Source organism: Vidua macroura, chromosome 1 (assembly GCF_024509145.1).
Source record: "Vidua macroura isolate BioBank_ID:100142 chromosome 1, ASM2450914v1, whole genome shotgun sequence".
Lineage (NCBI taxonomy): Eukaryota > Metazoa > Chordata > Aves > Passeriformes > Viduidae > Vidua > Vidua macroura.
Genome location: NC_071571.1, coordinates 144,894,333 through 144,912,091, shown reverse-complemented (window position 1 = coordinate 144,912,091; position 17,759 = coordinate 144,894,333). Strand labels below are relative to the sequence as shown.

At 37.5% G+C, this 17,759-nt stretch overlaps 1 protein-coding gene across 3 annotated transcripts in view; it reads left to right on the top strand.

Moving 5' to 3' along the window:
• Window positions 1-17,759, top strand: part of ASAP1 (ArfGAP with SH3 domain, ankyrin repeat and PH domain 1) — a 125,801-nt gene that overhangs the window by 92,986 nt on the left and 15,056 nt on the right. For 2 of the 3 annotated variants that reach the window (XM_053971483.1, XM_053971491.1), the window contains exons 21-24: window positions 2,198-2,265; window positions 4,707-4,814; window positions 6,167-6,395; window positions 16,057-16,218. In XM_053971483.1, the coding sequence (XP_053827458.1) occupies window positions 2,198-2,265; window positions 4,707-4,814; window positions 6,167-6,395; window positions 16,057-16,218 (567 nt within the window). The remainder of the gene's footprint in view (window positions 1-2,197; window positions 2,266-4,706; window positions 4,815-6,166; window positions 6,396-16,056; window positions 16,219-17,759) is intronic. The other variant, XM_053971500.1, reaches the window with a different exon arrangement.

Here is a 17,759-nt window from a genome sequence, read left to right as displayed (position 1 = left end):
ACTTTTGTTTGTTTCTCTGTGGTAAGTAAACTTCTAAAACAAAACTGTGGTAGAAAGATGAAGACCTTATCACAACAAGCCTAAAGGACACATTCAGTTAAGAAATTGAATTCTTAGAAGATAATAGTGACAAAAATTTCTAATATGAAGTACTAATGGCAAACCCTAAGCAGAGTTCAGAGTTCTGTTTCTGACCCATTTTAAACTGCCTGGAATTTAGGTTTATTGTTTATTCTAGAACTTGTATTTTATAATGCTTCAAATGTTTAATTCCACTCTTAGGTACATGAGCTTTATGTACACAGCACTTAAGTCTTCTGTTGATGTCAATGGCAGCTGGTGCTGTGGTTTCATCCAGCTCACCCCAGCCAACACTGCCACTGATTAGGGAAGGGAGGTCATCCAGAGAACAAGAGATTATTCTAACTGTGAGCAAACAGAGATGCTATTTTCAATTAAACTTTTGGTATGCCATTACGACAAATGAACTGATACAGGTACAGCAAGTGTTACACCTATCTCACACACAGGTAGGTGCAAAGAGAAGCTGAAAGGCAGATGAGAAAGCTGATCCTGTTTTTCCTGAGTTAGGAAAGTATCCCATGAATCCATCTTGTTAGGCCCAGAAGTGTGATCAGCATGCCTATAAAACATTTACATTTAGTCAGTTAGTGGTATAGGAGAGTTTTTTAACTGATGCAAACTGGATTTTATTTCTCCCTTTTTCTTCATCACCATTACTTTCCTCCACTGCCTGGTAAAGAATTGTTGTATAAACTGAAGTTCATAGTTTAGTGGCAGAAGTCACTGGTTTCCTTTGCCTTTTTATAGACTTTTAGAATATGTTCCAACATTATCATAAGTCAGAGAATTTAATGTGACAATTTTTGGTAGTAATAATGGGAAAGCTATCTGAACAAGTTAAAGTCCTTTATTGGCCCTTCCATTGAACTTTCTCCTAGGTAGATGCCAGAGGAGTGTTCACACCTTTTTGGTGCCTTGGGTTTTTTGGTTTTTTTTTTGTTTTGTTTTGGTTTTTTTGGGGTTTTTTTTTTGTTTTTTTGGGGTTTTTTTGTGGGAAAGAGGGTGTTGTGCTCTTTTTGTTGGTTTTTTTGAGTGATCTCACATAGGAGCTTGAGTGATCTCACATAGACCTTGAAAAATCAGATGTTGAAAGTTTGGAATTTATGTAGTCCTTAAGCTATCTGGGTGGTAACTGCACATAAGAAGTACTATATATTGATTTTTTTTCATATTGAACCATCTCTGATAGATCTTTCCATAAGTAAATCCTTCTTCTAGGGATTTGAATTCTTTCAAAGTCACAGGCCTTTCTAGAGGACTGCTTTGTAAATTCTAGGATTCCTAACTGGCATTCTCCGTGTAATATTTCACACTGACATTATAGATCTCAGTTTGATAATTTTCAGTTCCTAATCACAGGAATACTTAACAATCTGGATGTGCTGTGGAGTATTCTCTGTTCCAGCTCCATTGCATTTACTGATGTACTGTGAGAGTACATTTTACCTAGAGTTTATCCACATCAGATGTGGGAGTTATTTTTGCTTACTAAGACTTGCTGAGCATCTAGGAAGGATTCCATTAGATGCTGTACCTGAGGACATCCCATCAGCCTCAGATATCACCTTCTTTCTTACCAGGTGTTACTTTAAATTGTAAACCATTTTATAGCTTTGATAAAGACAAAGCTAGAAAGTTTTAAATTTATTCTTGTTCAAATGTCTTCAAATTAAAGCTTCAAGCCTCTACAAATTAATCAAAGTAAAATCTGCTTTGATCAACATTTACCTTTTTTTTTTTTAAGTCTTAGAATTTGTTTTCTTTTTTGAGCTGTTTTACCCTGCCTGCTTGCTTCTCCTGCTTATTCAGGTAAGAGTTTTATTGGCAAAGGCATTGAGTGGAGATTGAGGTGACTACATTTCTTTGTATTCACTGCTAGGATGGTTAGGAGGGATTTGGGAACTGTTGCAGCAGATGCTGCTGTTCAGAAGGAACCTGATGATACATGAAATGCATGAGCACTTACAGTGGAATCTTAAAGAGCTGCAGCTGCTATAGAGTAAACAGATGTTTTTGACTTTTAGAAGTTACTGTGCTACAGGTAGTGAAATTCAATAAATTGTTTCTTAAGGCATCTCAAAGAATTGCTCTTTTTTTATTGTTAATTTTGTAGTAAACCAAGCTGGAGAGACAGCTCTGGACACAGCAAAAAGACTGAAAGCTGTTCAGTGTGAGGAACTGGTAAGAACCAAGCCTGGGGGCAAAGGCAAGGGGGAATGTTTGCTTCTTTAAATATGTGATATATTTAATATATCATTACCATTGCATTGCACACAATGGTGTGCGATGTGTTGATCTGAAGGCCCTACCACAGGTGATTATTTTCTTACCTAAAACACAGCAGTAATTTTCTTTGTAACAGTTTAATAAAAAGATCTATCTTCTAGTGGCAGTACTAGTTATTTTAACCAGTGTATTTGAAGACCTTAAGTACTGGAGGGTCAGATGTGTCAATGAATACATCACTCAAGGAGATTTGGGCTTCATCACCTCAAAAGTTCTTCTTAAAGGCTTTTATATCAGGAGTACTAAACAACCCCTGTATTATTAAAACTGTCAATACCTTTTAGGTCAGGATCTTTGCTTTCCTGCTATGGCTTTTTTCAGATTATTTAACAGGACAGATAGTTCAGAGATGGTGAAAGTCTTTTTATAAGGAGAATTGAAACAATTTATTCTCCTGAAAGGAGGAAGAAGCTTAAGTGTAATGTCTGGAAGTTGGTGTATCAAAAGCTGTAGAACACCAGCTTCTGTGGGACTTTGTCCCTCTACTGAACACGATCAAAGCAAAAACCTCCTGGAATTTTGAGAATGTGTGAGGGATGTTAGCAGACGCCACTCAAAAATATTATTGATGTTCAAGAAATAAGTGTTAAGGATTTTCCCAGGTACTCCTCTGAAGCATTTAGCCAGGAATAAGGATTTTACATCAGACTAACCAGCTTGTTTGTTCTTGGCCCTCTAAGGTGCCACCGACATGCATTTACTAGGCAAGTGAATTTAATTACTGTCAAGGTATTAAGAAGTCTAAGCATTGTGGCAGTTTCACATTCAAGACAAAACCAGGAGAATTTACAAAACATTTCCCACTTATTTCTATTTCTTCTTTTTCCTAATTTTGATGATATGAGGATATCTACTTTTGCTCTGCAGCTGGTAATTTTAATACCTTTCCTGTGACAATTGAAAGTTCTTGTCATTAATTAATTATTGAATAATCAAAAGACCTTGTCCTTCAGAAATTAAAAAAATTCCCATATTTCTGGGGATGTAAGTCAGCATTTTTGTGTGGTTGATAAGTGGGACTGACTTCTCAGTTAATGCCATGTCTACTGTGTAAGTAGGTGCTGTTTCCAATGGTTTGAGTATTCTGTCAGCTAGATCAAGCAGATCACCTGTGCAGCACACAATTGGGATAGATTGCTTTTTTCTTTATAGTTTTAAAAAGTTACATCTGCCATTAATGCAGACCAACTGGCTGTGTTACAGCACAAACAGTCAAATGGATGTTATCAGTGAGCTTATCTAGCAGTTAATAGTTTAGTTATAGTGATCCAAATTCCAAGAATACCTCACTGATTATTTCACTTAACTCTCATAGAGCATTTATGCCTTCTCTCTTCTTCTTTTTTTTTTTTTTAATTTTTGAAGAGGAAAATTATTTCTGCATTTTTTTCCAAACCAGCAACGAGTTAAGAGTGAAAAAGAAACATGAATGAGCACACTATTTGCCGTAGGCAGTAAAAAAGTACAAGATAAATAACTAGGTGTTTGCATTGTGAAATTTAGCTGTACTAAACTCATTTCTGTTGCATAACTGGAGTCTTAATTGTGTAATTAAATTCAGTTTCAGCTCAAGTGGGTTCATGAATAATTACATAACAGATTGGAAATACTGTCTTTATTCCAAATTTTATTTCAGGAAGATGGTTAAAGGCACTCCTGAATCAACTGCTATCAAGTAGACTACATAATAAAGGATGTGAAGGACTAAATAATGATGGAAGATCTAGGCATTGAAAAGGAGAATTTATCTCCTCAGAATAACCATAAACTGGTCTATTAGGTTTTTTGCTGATCATTGAGGTAGCTTTTTTTAAAGAATGTGAAATACATTATTTGGGCTGGCAAAGTCGAGGAATTTCCCTGTTTAAGACATATTGGCCTTATCCAGGGAGAGAGAGAGACAAAATATCTAAATAAAGAGTAAATATCTTTTCATTTGATTTGAGTACAAGGATTGTGATTTTGATGGAGCAGCAGCTTTATGTACCAAAATTTATAAATAGGTTTTGCCTTTCCTTTTTGGAAAGGAGGGCTGCAGATAAATTCTGCTTTTGTACATATACCTTCTCTTCATGTCATCTTTTCAAATGCTTTTCAAACATGGTGACTTCTGCCCATTTTGAGAAAATCTTTCCTTTTTTCCTTTTAGCTGTTTTTCTGTACCTCAAATAAATGAAGGATGTTTGTGTGATCACCCTGAAATTGCTTTGTTCTTTTTTCAATATGGAATAATTTTAGACTTCTAAAAATTCGTTTATTTCTTGCCATTACAAAACTAACTTAATTAATACCAAAAGAACAGCAAGTATTTTAACAAGACTTTTTATTTCTTTCAGCTTTCTCAAGCCAAGGCAGGAAAGCTAAACCCACATGTGCATGTGGAGTATGAATGGAATCTTCGGCAGGAAGAAATTGATGAGAGTGACGATGACTTGGACGATAAGGTGAGTGTGAATCACTGGTACAGCTTTGCACCAAAACAGTCAACATCTCTGCTCCCTGGAAATAAACGGTAGTTAGAGACCCACTTCAGCCTTTCATTTTCTCACAGATATTTTGGGGGGAAAGAAACTTAATTCTGAGGGCTGTTTTAAAGACTGCCTAAGCGCTTTCTGAATATACTTTGTCAACCTAGTTATTATGGGCTGTTTCAGAAGTTCAACTTTGACAGAACATACAGTATAATATAAATCAGCAAATCCAGACTACTTTGTTGCTTTATCCTCTTCAGAATTCTGGGCTGTTAAATTTTAACTGGAGGAAATCCAAACCTTACATACTTAATTTTTTCCATAAATTAATTAAAAACCTAGTTATTGAATAAAAAACTCTATTATTCACAAACCATGCTATGCTATTTATTCTTGTTTTTTTTAAAAAAAAAAAAAAAACTAGAAGTAATGGAAAGGCAAAACTTGAGGGCATAGAATAATTGCCATCCTAGAGCATGTGAAAAATTAACCTCAGTGTCCTACTTTAGTAAGTCAGTTAATTACTGTGTGCTCTATTTCTGCAATAAATGCAAATACACCTCTCCTATTTCATATGAGTGCTGCAGAAAGAAATGTGGACAACTTCTCATTTTCTGTGACACTTGGGACTGAAAAATTCAGAAACCAAAGTAATTTGCATGTCCTCAAGGACAGTAGAGAACAAAATAATCATCTGTGTGAGGAGCCTCTGGAGGATGAGGGATGCTGTGCTGAAGATAATAACCTGAACCAGAGCTGCAGGGAAACAGATCGTGCTCCATATGCACCCATTAACATACAGCAGGCAAAAACTAATGTGTAAAATTTCTTCAAAGAGCAATTAGATGCATTTAAAAAGAGCTGTATCATGGATTATATTGCTAGTTCAGGGACCAAATAAATCTGATCTGTCAGAAGTGTTTGTTCATTTTTACTAGGCATCAGTGGGGTAATATATTTTATACTTGAGGATAATTGTCTAGTCTCAGTAACATTCTCTATTCCCTGAAAATTACTCTTACATTCTAAAACTTGCCAGGCTTTTATTGGCATTTTATTTAGTATATTATTAGTATTTATTTCCTGCTTTAACATTAAATCTAATTTTGTGTTCATGATGATTTGTTGATGGTACCATCTTAATTTTCATTTAGAAGAGAGGACCTTTCAGGTTGAATTGCTGAAAAAGGGAGGAATGGGTGTTTATTTGTCGAACAAAGAAAAAAACTAGGCTCACATTCACTAAATTATGTTCTGGTATGCTATTTTCCAAACATACTGACTATAATTAGTGTTAAGACAACTGTATCTTGTTTTATTCACAGCCTAGTCCTATAAAAAAGGAAAGATCTCCAAGACCCCAAAGCTTTTGTCACTCCTCAAGCATTTCTCCCCAAGACAAACTGACTCACCCTTCATTTAGCACTCCCAGAGACAAGCAAAGACTCTCCTACGGAGCCTTTACCAACCAGATCTTTGCTTCTGCAAGCACAGACTCACCCACCTCTCCAACATCTGATGCTCCTCCTCTTCCTCCTAGAAATGCTGGCAAAGGTAAGTCTCTCTCTAAACTACACTTGCAAGCAGTGATTTTAACACTGTTGCCCTTCCTTTAACCAAGGACATTGCAATGTTTCAGAGTGTTCTTCTTATTGATGCAGTAGTGTGGTACAATGCATGTTCTAAACTTAAAAGACCTGGGGGGCAATTTGTAATAGACTCATTCATAACACTGAACATGAATGGGTGAGGAATAAACTAATACTCTGCTAAATTAAAGTCACTTAATTTTTCGAGATTTAACAGCTGCAGTGAATTGTGATGGTTTGACCTAGATATCTTCGAGTTTAGAGGATATATTTATGGAACAAAACTCTTTGCTGTATTATAATTTGTGCAGATCTACTTTTTAGGACAAAGAAATCTTTCATTCCTTTTTACGTGTTTAATTTAGAAATTGATAAATTGTGTTTTTACAGTACACTTGTTAGAGAAATCTTTAGTTGTGATGGGGGTTACAGTATAATTGTACACTTCAGCAGTTATGCTGATGCTCCCTTTTGTTAGCACTACTTCATTTGTGACCTGGTAATTGACTTTGTTTAGGAAAAATGCAGAAATGCTCTCACCAATGTGTGAAAGAGTAAAAGGGACAGGACCGTGGGGGCATCATGGTTCAGATGCTGTGCTTAAGCACTACTGTTCCATCAGTCTTTGTCATGTACTGGCAACTTTCAAATGGATCACTTGGCTCTCTTTTAAACAGGTTTGTTTCCCATTATGAGGCAAAGCGATTTTGCCAGGGTTTGCATTTTTCACATGAGATTTTGTAATCCATGTTTCCCTGGGGACTCAGTTGTATTCCTTGTAACTTTACTGTGTCAACCTGATTGTTGGCATTATAAGATTCTACTTTTTCCTTCCACTCTCCCATCCCTTTTACATGCTCTCTCTCACAGTCTGCTATGGATTGTTCATTGAAAACACAATGTACTGGCTTAGATGTTCCTTTGTGACCTAGGATAACTTCTTTTTTGTCATGAAGTTGCAAGACTTGGAAATTAATCATGCATCCCATTTCCTGAAGAAGGTTAATGAGGTTGTGTCTGGTATCTGTACACACTGCTTAGTATGTTGTCAGCTGTCAGCAGATTTTAATGAAATTTCTTTCTTTGTCAGTATATAGTGGAGCTCTCATACAGACTTACCTAGAAAATTGTCTTTTTCTCCAGGAAGAGTAATATTTATGTTCATATGTATTTTGATTTCTGAAATGTTAGGCATTTTCCTAGCTGTTCCTAAACTGAGGAATCAACACAACACCAAAGCTACTCAGAAAGAATTGAGGCATTGAGTTTTCATGTGTTTTCATTTCAGAGGTTATGCAAAGAAATCCTTATTTATATCACAATGAAATAATATTATGATATCATAAAATTGCCTTCTAATGTAACATTAACAGCTTCATCAGAGTGGAAAACATCAGATTCACAGGGTAAGTCAGAGAGGTTGAATGGAACTGCTGTTACGTTAAAGTCACTATGCTTCTCTGCTTCAAACATGCTGAAATTCTACAGTCTGTGAGTGATGCTGGAGTGGAGCTTTGGTTGATATCCACTCAATACTGTGAAATTAGAAACTTCTGTTGTTTACATGCCTGTGTTAAAAGTTGGGGGAAAAAGTGACAAATGCATAGGACAAATCATCAGTGTGGAAAGGTTGCTGTAGATGCATTATTTTCAGATGCACTTACAGTTCATTTTAAACTGTCCTGCTCCTTGTTATCTCCCCTCTTCCAGCTCTCAGATTATTTAAAAGAAAATGAGGCAGAGACTCTCCACTTCCATAAGACACTGTTGACACATCTGAATTTTGAAACAGTCAATTTTCTTTGTGTAGGAAAACATAAACCTGTAGAATTTTTCTCCTCTTTTGGAGTAATAGAGTATATCCCTTACATTGAAGTTTACACAACCTTAGTTGTCAGATGTGTGTTTTTGTTTAGAAAGTTCATTTGAATATCTTGTGTTTAAGATTATATGAAAACACAGTGTTACTTTTTTCACTAAGCTCCCTAAACAGCAAGAGTAACAAAAGCACTGAATCTGTATTTAAATTTAAGCTTACCTTCTGTCAGAAAACAACCTGATCTTTGTCCCTGTGCTGCTGTGAGGCCCTGGCAGATACCATGAGCCTCTGCTAGGACATAGAGTCTGCAGGGAATGGATAGCAGGCGGATCTGCATTTTAGAAGGAGGTTGACAAATTTTAAGTTTCATAAGTTTTCATCCTTTGGGACATGCAGATGAAACTGTCTTTCCAAAACTTGTTTTATTTTTAATAAAACCCCTTCCTTGTAGCCCTCTGTTTCATTGCCCAGTGAAGTTCTGGGTAGCAGAGTTCTGTGGTGTTCCTGAGGGGCCGCAGTGGTCGGGAAGCCATCCACCGAACTTGTGTTGGGGAGAGGAGGGAAGTTTAAAGTGATTTACATAAGGCACATCACTCTTGCTCATGGTTTTCAGTGGACATGCTGGCTAAAAATAATTTTATAGGTACAATAGTTGGAGGAGGAGATATGGGGAGGTTTTAAATTTCTCCACACATCATTATAACTCATGTCCAGATTTTTGATTTGATAACTTTTCAAAATATTTGTAAAAATGCTGGAACCTTAATGTATTTTACTCCATACTGTCTCATTTGTGGATACATCTTACTTGCTGCTATCTCTGCTATTAGGATTTAGTTAATCCTAACAGAATGAAAAGTACAGAAGGAGTGCAGTGGTTGCCTGAGCCAACCACTCTGTGCCTTTTTCAGTAGTCTATCTAAGCTTATTCAGGGTCCATTTACTTGTGTTTTCAGTCAAATCTTTAGCCTATAATTTATTATATATATATATATATATATATATATATATATATATATAAAATATATAATATATATAATATATATTATGTATAAATATAATATAATATATATATAATATATATTATATATATTTTATATATTTTATATATATAATATATAATATATAATATATTATATAATATATATTATATATTATATATATTATATATTATATATATTATTATATATATTAATATATTATAATATATATTATTATAATTTTTAATAATGATTTTGATTCTCAAAATCATCTTTTTTATTGCTCTTTTCAACTTATACCTGCATTATGGCTCCAGACATCTAGCAGGTCTTCTGTCTATTGTTTTACAAAAAACTTTGCAAGAAAAAAATAAAGTAGTTGCATGACTTGCCTCAGTAGGTAAATAAAATTTTGCAAAACCTTCATTGCAAAGTGTGGGGGTAATGTTCCTAACTAGCTTTGGAGGAGTGTTAGGCAGTCTAATCCAGGTTTCCTTCACTTCATCTGAATGCTAATTGATTTTAGTGGTTCTGCCTGTTTATCCTAGATGAACATGGAGGTCAGAGGGATAAGTTCTATATCATGAAGTTTGGATCTTCAACACCTACAAGGTTGCATAGTTTACACTCTGTCCCAGCTCTGACATGAAGTACCTAAACCCAAAGACACTTCCTTTGTGGTTCCAGTCCACTGTTACTGCCGACACAGTCACATCATCTGCTCCTTCACTAGATCAGACTCAATCTCAATTTTTAACCAAATTAGTTTATTTGAATTTACTAGTAACTTCTAGAAGTTGTCTGACTGCCTTGCACACAGGATTAGGAATCTTCTTAGGTTCACTAAATTACTTTGTGCATGTACCAACATTGCCCTTTGGCTTTGGTGGTGTTTCTGTGGCTGGTGGCTGTCAAGGCACTGCCTGGATGGAAATCGTACAGGTCTCCATGTCTGGGGTGTTACACTAAAGAAACCAAGGGTATTTTACCTTATCTGATTGAAGAATATTTTCATTCTCCTGGGGTTCAAGTTATCCTTTCATCACACTAACTCTTCTCTGTACCTTTGCTGTTTAAATCAGATTTCTGAAATACAACTGGCTGGAAGTGTCGGGACAGCAGTAAAATTTGCTGTTTCTGCTGGAAATGCCACATCAAAGAATCCTTTGGTCCTAGGTTTTTTTTTTTTTTCTCCTGATTTTATCATACTGTGGCATAGCAGGCATTACACAGTCTCTACTCACTTGCAATTGAAGTTCTTAATTTATAGCACAAATATATTTATTCTCATTTCCATTACCTCAGCCTTTGAGGTCATCCTGTTTCTTCTGAATGCTGTCAGGATTCTATACTTCTCTTGCATATACTTGGAAACTTTGTTTTAATGTTCTTATAAATGTGTTGCACATTGTGATTAAATAATGCTACTTATTCCACTAAGACTTTGTATTTTTTAATACCATAATAGGAAGGGAAGACTATCTGACGACTGCTGGTTTCATGGGCTCTTCTATTTCTAAATCAACCCAAACTACAAAATTCTTTAGTATAACTTTTATCTTTTTCTCTTCAAATTGAACCTTTTTTAAAGCATTAATTATCTAATGTATTTCAAATACTAATATTGAATCAATGCATATTCTTAGCTTTTTTATTCAGAGTGATCACAATCATTTTGTCTTGATAATTATGCTCTTATTTTCAGTATTGAAAATAAATTATATTAAGTAGGACAAACTGAAAAGGCTTTTAGTAATATCTATGCAATAAGTCACTCATAAGAAATTTAAAAATAAGGATAGCAACACATGTTAATGAAAATACTATTTTTAATATAAGTTACTTTCCTTTGCAGTGTCCATTCTACCATTAGCAGGAATTCTGTGTCTTCCCCCTATGTCTCATTAAGTGGTAAAAAAAAAAAAATTACACATGTGAAGTTTTTACACTCTAAATCCACCATTTCTTGATTGAGTGGCAACAGCTTTGCATGGTTTCACAAATGAATTGTTATTACACTAACTGCACAAACCCTAAAGGCCAATGTACTACTAATTGCACATCTTATCCAGTTATTTACCTTAGTGCAATAATTTTGAGATGATTCGATCTATTTACACATGAAAGCCTGATCTTGGTAATACAAAAAAGAGATAAAACATGACAACAGTTAGTGATGTAAGCATTTGCTTCCCAGTAACTGAGGAAAAGAAAGTCTGACAGAAGCAAAAGGAAAAATTTCTTCTAGGTCAAGTTTTTGGGGGTTTTCTTTTTGGTTTTTGGTTTTTTGCTTGTGTTAGAAAAATGTCCTTTACAAAATGTGAACTTCTCAGCCAAGTGAGAAATTATGAATAAGACATCTATTGGATAGGAAATGGCTGGCTCAGTTGCTGCCTGGTTAAAATCACAAAATACCTTCGATCTAGTAACTGCTCTGATTGTTGCTTAAAGATATCTAGCCTAGCCTTGTATAATTAAGAATATCAACAGGAATTGTTTTGAGCTGTTGGTTTTACACACACATTTATGTGTATATATGTGTGTGTATACACAGCCATGTGCAGTCAAGGTGAGCAGCCCTGGTCCCAGCACAGGAGGGTTTCCTCAGCCAGGGGAGCCTCAGGGCAGTGAGAAAGCTGAGGGGACATGGGCCAGGGCCGGGGGCAACAGGGCCCAGCCCAGAGGTGTGTAAAAGAACCCTTGGAGAGCACCACGAACAATGCAAGTGAGCAGAGCATGGTGGGGCAGTTTGGATGGGAATTTGCATGGAATGGCATGCAGGAAGGGGCTGTAACTCTGCCAGCCTGAGCAGGGAGCAATGGTATCTGCCACTGAGTTATCAGGGCACACTGAAAGAGCTTTAAACTAGGTTATAAAGGGGAAAGGGACAAAACCAGGCTTGCTCAAGGTAACCCCGGGGGAAGCACATGTGTTTGAGAGAGTGTGTGTGCCAGTGAGGGCCTTTGGACTCGTGACTCAATGCAGCAGGGAAACGGAGAGCCCTGTGACAGCTAAGACATAAGGCATGGAAAAGCCTCCAAAGAATCTTGTAGAAATTAGGACTTCTCCTGATTTCCTCCACCAAAAAAGGTGTCAGGATCAATATCCCAACTGAAGAGCATCTACACCCCTTCACACAGCACGGGCAACAAACAGGAGGGGCTGGAAGCAGCAGGGAAACTACAGCTGCCATCGTTCTGGAGTGACTCACACAACTGGAGTGCTTAATGGATGGCTGTAAACCCTTCAGAAGGGACAGGCAAGGAGGGAGAGGCAGTGGGGCAGCCCTGTAGGTTAGGGACTGTTTTGAGTGTCTGAGCTGGATGATGGTGGCAGTAGGGTCGAGTGTTTGGTGGTAGGAAAAAGAGAAAGGCCAACAGGCAGATGTCCTGGTGGGACTCTGTTAGAGACCACCCACCCAGGATGGAGAGGCAGATGAGATACCCTGTAAGCAGCTGGGAGAAGTCTCACAATTGCTGGCCCTTGTTCTCATGGGGCAGGAATGTCCAGGATGTGTCTGGAGTGAGTGGAAGAGAACTTTCTTACTGGGCTGGTGAGGGAGCCAGCAAGGGAAGGCACCTGCTGGACCTGCTGCTTATGGAGAGAGAAGGACTTGAGGGTGATGTAGGCTGAATGGGGCACAGGGAATCATGAATTCTTGGACAAGTAAGCGGGGGGAGATCACCTTGGACCTCCAGGGGACAGACTTTGGCCTGTTTAGGAGCCTGGCTGACAAGAGTCCCCTGGGAGACTAAAAGGAATCCAGGACATTCCTCAAGAAGGAAATCCCAAAGGCACAGGAGCAGAGATGTGGTTTAGGGGAGGACTTGGCAGTGTCCCACTCAATGATCTCAAAGGTCTTTCTCAGCCTAAGTGATTCTATGATACAGTGTATTTTTTACTAATTATACAGACAGTTCATACATCATCAGGTCTTGTATTATTTCACCACTTGTTTACATAAAATGATTTTGATTCAAGCACTTTCCTTATGTTTTCTTTATTCAAAGCATGATGTAATTTTATACATCTTTCTGAAATGATGTTTTGAAGTTTTCCTTTATTTTGTTTTTATTTGACTGTAAGTTATTTTTGTATTTCAGCCATGTAATCATTAGTGTATGACTTTTGTATTTATATTTATTCCTTCTGTCAGTTTAATAAAGAAACAAATGCTTCGAGTCTGAAAGTATGATATGTAATACCTTAAACACCTTTTCCCTGTCACTTTTGTATGCCATGGGAACTTCTAAAAGATGTGAAGGTATTTTTTGCAACTCCTCAGTAATATTTGGATGTGTATAACTAATGTGAAATCTAAAACATGACATATAACCTAATTGAAAGGGTTTTTTAAATTCTACTACAGTTTATTTTTGTAGAGAAGATTTCTTCCTCTTATTGGCAATTAAAATTACTAATTTCACTTCATGTGCGAAGTTGAATTTTTGCAATAAGCGCACAGTAGTATTTCAATGCCTTTCCTCCCCTTTTTTTCCGCTCTGAGCCAGTTTTGGGTGGTTTGCGCGCGGTGGGTGCGGGCGCGGTGGGGCGCGGTGCAGTGCGCGCCGCCGCCGCCAGGGGGCGGTGGGACACGCGGACTGCGGCGCCGGGAGCGGGAAGCTCCAGAGCCGAGTGCAGGGACAGGGGACAAGGGACAAGGGACAAACGCTGCCGGGACAGCCCGGCTGCGATCGCCGCGTGCTGTAAGAATTACCTTACTGTTAACAGGGGATATTGACTGTTCCTGCCCCCTTGCCATTCCTAGATACATTCGCGTTACATCACAAATCAAAACAACTTTTGATTAGTATTTCTAAAAGAAAGAATTGGTAACTTGCAGGAGTTTAAGGGATCATCAATCAAAATTTAGAATGAGAAAAGTTGGTTTTACTTTCAGAAACATCTCAAGGCACAGTTTAAGTTATCTTGCTTACTTAAGCTCAAGGAAGAAATTAAAGTGTGTGGATGCAAACTTGGTAACAATCATTAAATGCACTGGCATTTGACTTGTTGTCAATTAATGGTTTTGTGAACTTGGAAGTAAATTGAGAGAAACAGTTGCAAAATATATAATTTGATTTACAAAAGTAGCCAATTGATTAAGCCAGGCCCAAAATCTCTGTTGAGCTTGTGGTTGAGAGATTATCCTGCACAGCAGAAGGGCTTCCAGGATTGAATCTGGAAGAGAATAGATTGAATTACTGACTCATTAGGGGCAGTTCTATTAAATTTTTATTTTCTCTTTATAAGAAAGAGAAAGTACCTACTGAAAATATCTGACAAACAGATTCATGCTTATAGAATCATTGAAGTTACTTTTGTCACTGTTAAATGTTTCACCTAAGGCATTTTAACAAATATTATTTCTCACTGATTTCAATATTTCCATAATATATAATAATTTGGGAAGGAGTGCAGGTATTGATTGTTTCCAGGCTACCTATAGAGAATATTCATAAATATTTTTGAAGAAGGCAGCTCTAGTTTTGCATGCTGCATGGTAAGATAGATGTCAAGTAACTAAATGAAGGTTTTGTCTCAAATACTGTTCAAATAAGGTAGCTTTTCAAAAATAGGCAAGTTGGTTCTACAGTGCTAAAAAATATACTGACAACAGACTTGAAATTTCAGATATAAATAGACTTTGCTTTTAAAGTTTTATGTCAATTTTCTGCATTTATCTGGACTGATGGCAAAGCTGTCTGATGTGTAAAACTTACTGTGAGTGAAGACTGCGGTGAAGTCTGAGTTGTTGGTTAGATTAAAACAAGACAAAACAAACAAACCCACAAACTAACAAAAACCACACCAACAATAAACCCCCTGGAGCTGTTCTGGCCTAATGCAGAGCCACTGCAGAAAGTGTTACAAGTCATTTCTTAGGGCAGTGGTGGCAGCTGACTCCAGCAGTCGTCCCCTCGCTGCCGGCTGCACCCGCCTCTGCTTCCTTGAGCTTCTTGGTAGAGACGTTTGTGAAGGTCAATGCTGAAGCTGATTAGGAACATCTCCTGTCTTCCCGCTGGGTTATTTTGTCTTTCAAGCTTTATCTGTTCCCATAATGTGTAAAGCATGCATTGTGTTGAATAATATTTGTGCCAGCATTAAATCAGAGGGAAATAAAAGTATTTAAGGGTAGGGGTGAGTGCATAGGCTCTTATAAGCAATGCTACTATGAAATATCTAATCTCAGTCCCAGAAAGGACTTCTCTGATGTTTATTTTATTCATACTATGTACAATGATTGGCATTGCTTTTGGAATGCATAGTTTGATGTATTTGATCTACAGAAAAAAGAATTAGAGAAAATGTCAAGCTAAAAATCCTATTTTGAAAGTGAAAGAAAAATTTGTAGGCATATTTTTATTTCTTTCCTCATGCCTTCCAGTTTATTAACAAAATTTGTATGAGATGGTCTGGAGGGCTAAAAAACCTCAACACATATTAGAGCATATAGAATGTGCTTTCATTCTAATATAAATTAACAGCAATTTTAATCCCATGTGCTAAATATTACTTAATTTTAATATTTCATGATGCTTTTTTTTAAACAATGCCTAAAATTAGAAATCTTGGCATGATTAATCCTGTATTTTTTAAACATAAGTACACATGTCATTCTATTGTCAAGTTGCTTATATTCCCACAGCTGAGATGGTTAAAAATGTGATGGATGTGTCGTTTGATCTAAACAGTGTTTTGGCATGGCTTGTCTTTTTATTTTAGTCTTTTGCTGCACTTCACTGTGGGTCTGACTGTGAATTTTTCAGTGCTGCTTTGACGTTTATGCACATGTATTTGTAAGAAGGTTGTTTGTTATTTTGCAGGCCCACCTTCAACCCTCCCTCTAAGCACTCAAACCTCTAGTGGCAGCTCCACTCTTTCCAAGAAGAGACCACCTCCCCCACCCCCAGGACACAAAAGAACCCTCTCTGACCCACCAAGCCCACTACCTCATGGACCCCAGAATAAGGGCCCAATTCCTTGGGGTGAGTTTTGAAATGCAAAACAAAAGGGCAGGGGAAAACCTTGATGATGGCTGATATATGATCTTTGGTTTCTCTTTACCTGGTGCTTGCTTTCCAATGATTGCAGCTTGATGTCATGTCAGCTCAGATAAATCAGCACTTCTAGCTCCTGTCACTGCCTCCAGGCTGCCTCAGCCGAGCCTCACTTGAGAAAGCTGAAAATCCTCCACGCTGCCCTGGGGTCCAGTCCAATCCCCTCCACTGCCTCCCTGGCTCTGCCCTAGCTGCCCAGGCTCTGCCCTCACCCAGCCCCTCAGCCCCTGCTCTCGCCTCTGCCTCTGCCCCTCCTGCTGCTGCTGCTGTGCCCAGCTCAGGAACCAGGGGTGCAGCTTTGGGGCCCCCAGAGCCACTGTGTCTGTGCAGGTCTCCCGACTGCCACAGGAGCTTCTTTCCTTGGGCTCTGGGCCACGCCTCTCCTGGAAAGTGTTCATGCCTCGCTGGTGGGAATGTGTTGTCTTAAGATGTATTTGGTTTTTGTGATGTTGTCTGTACATACACAAAGACTGATAGGTTTGCATCCTGCTACCAGCAGAAGTTACACAGAAAGAGTGCATTTCAATTTTTATTTTTACCAGGATACCTTTCTGACAGATGCTTTTTGGAAACTATTTTTCAGACTACTCAGATTCTTCCTCTTTTGAATAAACATTGCTCTGTGCAGTCACATTCTCTTGGTAGCTATAAATCTCAGGCACATGTAATTTTCTGTGATTTTAGTTTTGCTGGCAGGATTTCCATGAATCTGTAAATTTTTAAACTGGAATCCAGTGCTTACATAGGTGTATCATCCATACATTACTTTTATTTTAAGAGAATCCTCTCTCTATTCTGGTCCAAACACACAATTACTAGCCTAAAATAAAAAAAAATTGCTAGACTAAAAGCACCCTTTTTTTCAGCAAATTGAGTTAAATTTAGTAAATCATGGAGTACTCATGTGTGATTTAATCTAGGATTCAACATGAATAAAAGTATAGAGTCCAATGAAAAACAAAGACTTTTTCTCAAGGAATAAAAATAAAGGAATCTTTTCAGTTTTCTACTTCTCAGAGGTCTGGGATATGGAAAAAAAATGTTTCCTATGTTGTGGAGTCCAACAGCCCTGTACTTTTTCAGAGGTAGTTCAGACATTTTGAAGAGCTTGGACTTTAAATGAGTAAAAAGTCCCAAATATTTAAGTCCAAAACAGCACCTAAAGTACCATATATGAGAATACTGTATAATGTAGCACTGTTAGGATGAAAGGTGTGATAGGATTAGATGCTAAGCAGGTGTCATTAGGCAACAGATAAAGGAAGAAAATATGGGAAGGGTGCAATTGTGCAGTTGAAGATGTAGAAGCCTGTAGTAGTAATGCAGCTTGTCGGAGCAGGGCCAGAGAAGAACATGGCTTTTCCTGTCTCTTCACTGCTTTTCAGGGCAAGCTAAACTTCAGTGGATGGAAGAGGGGCCTCTTCTCCCCATTTTTCTTAGCTTAGATCTGTACAAAAGCTTGTTTCAAA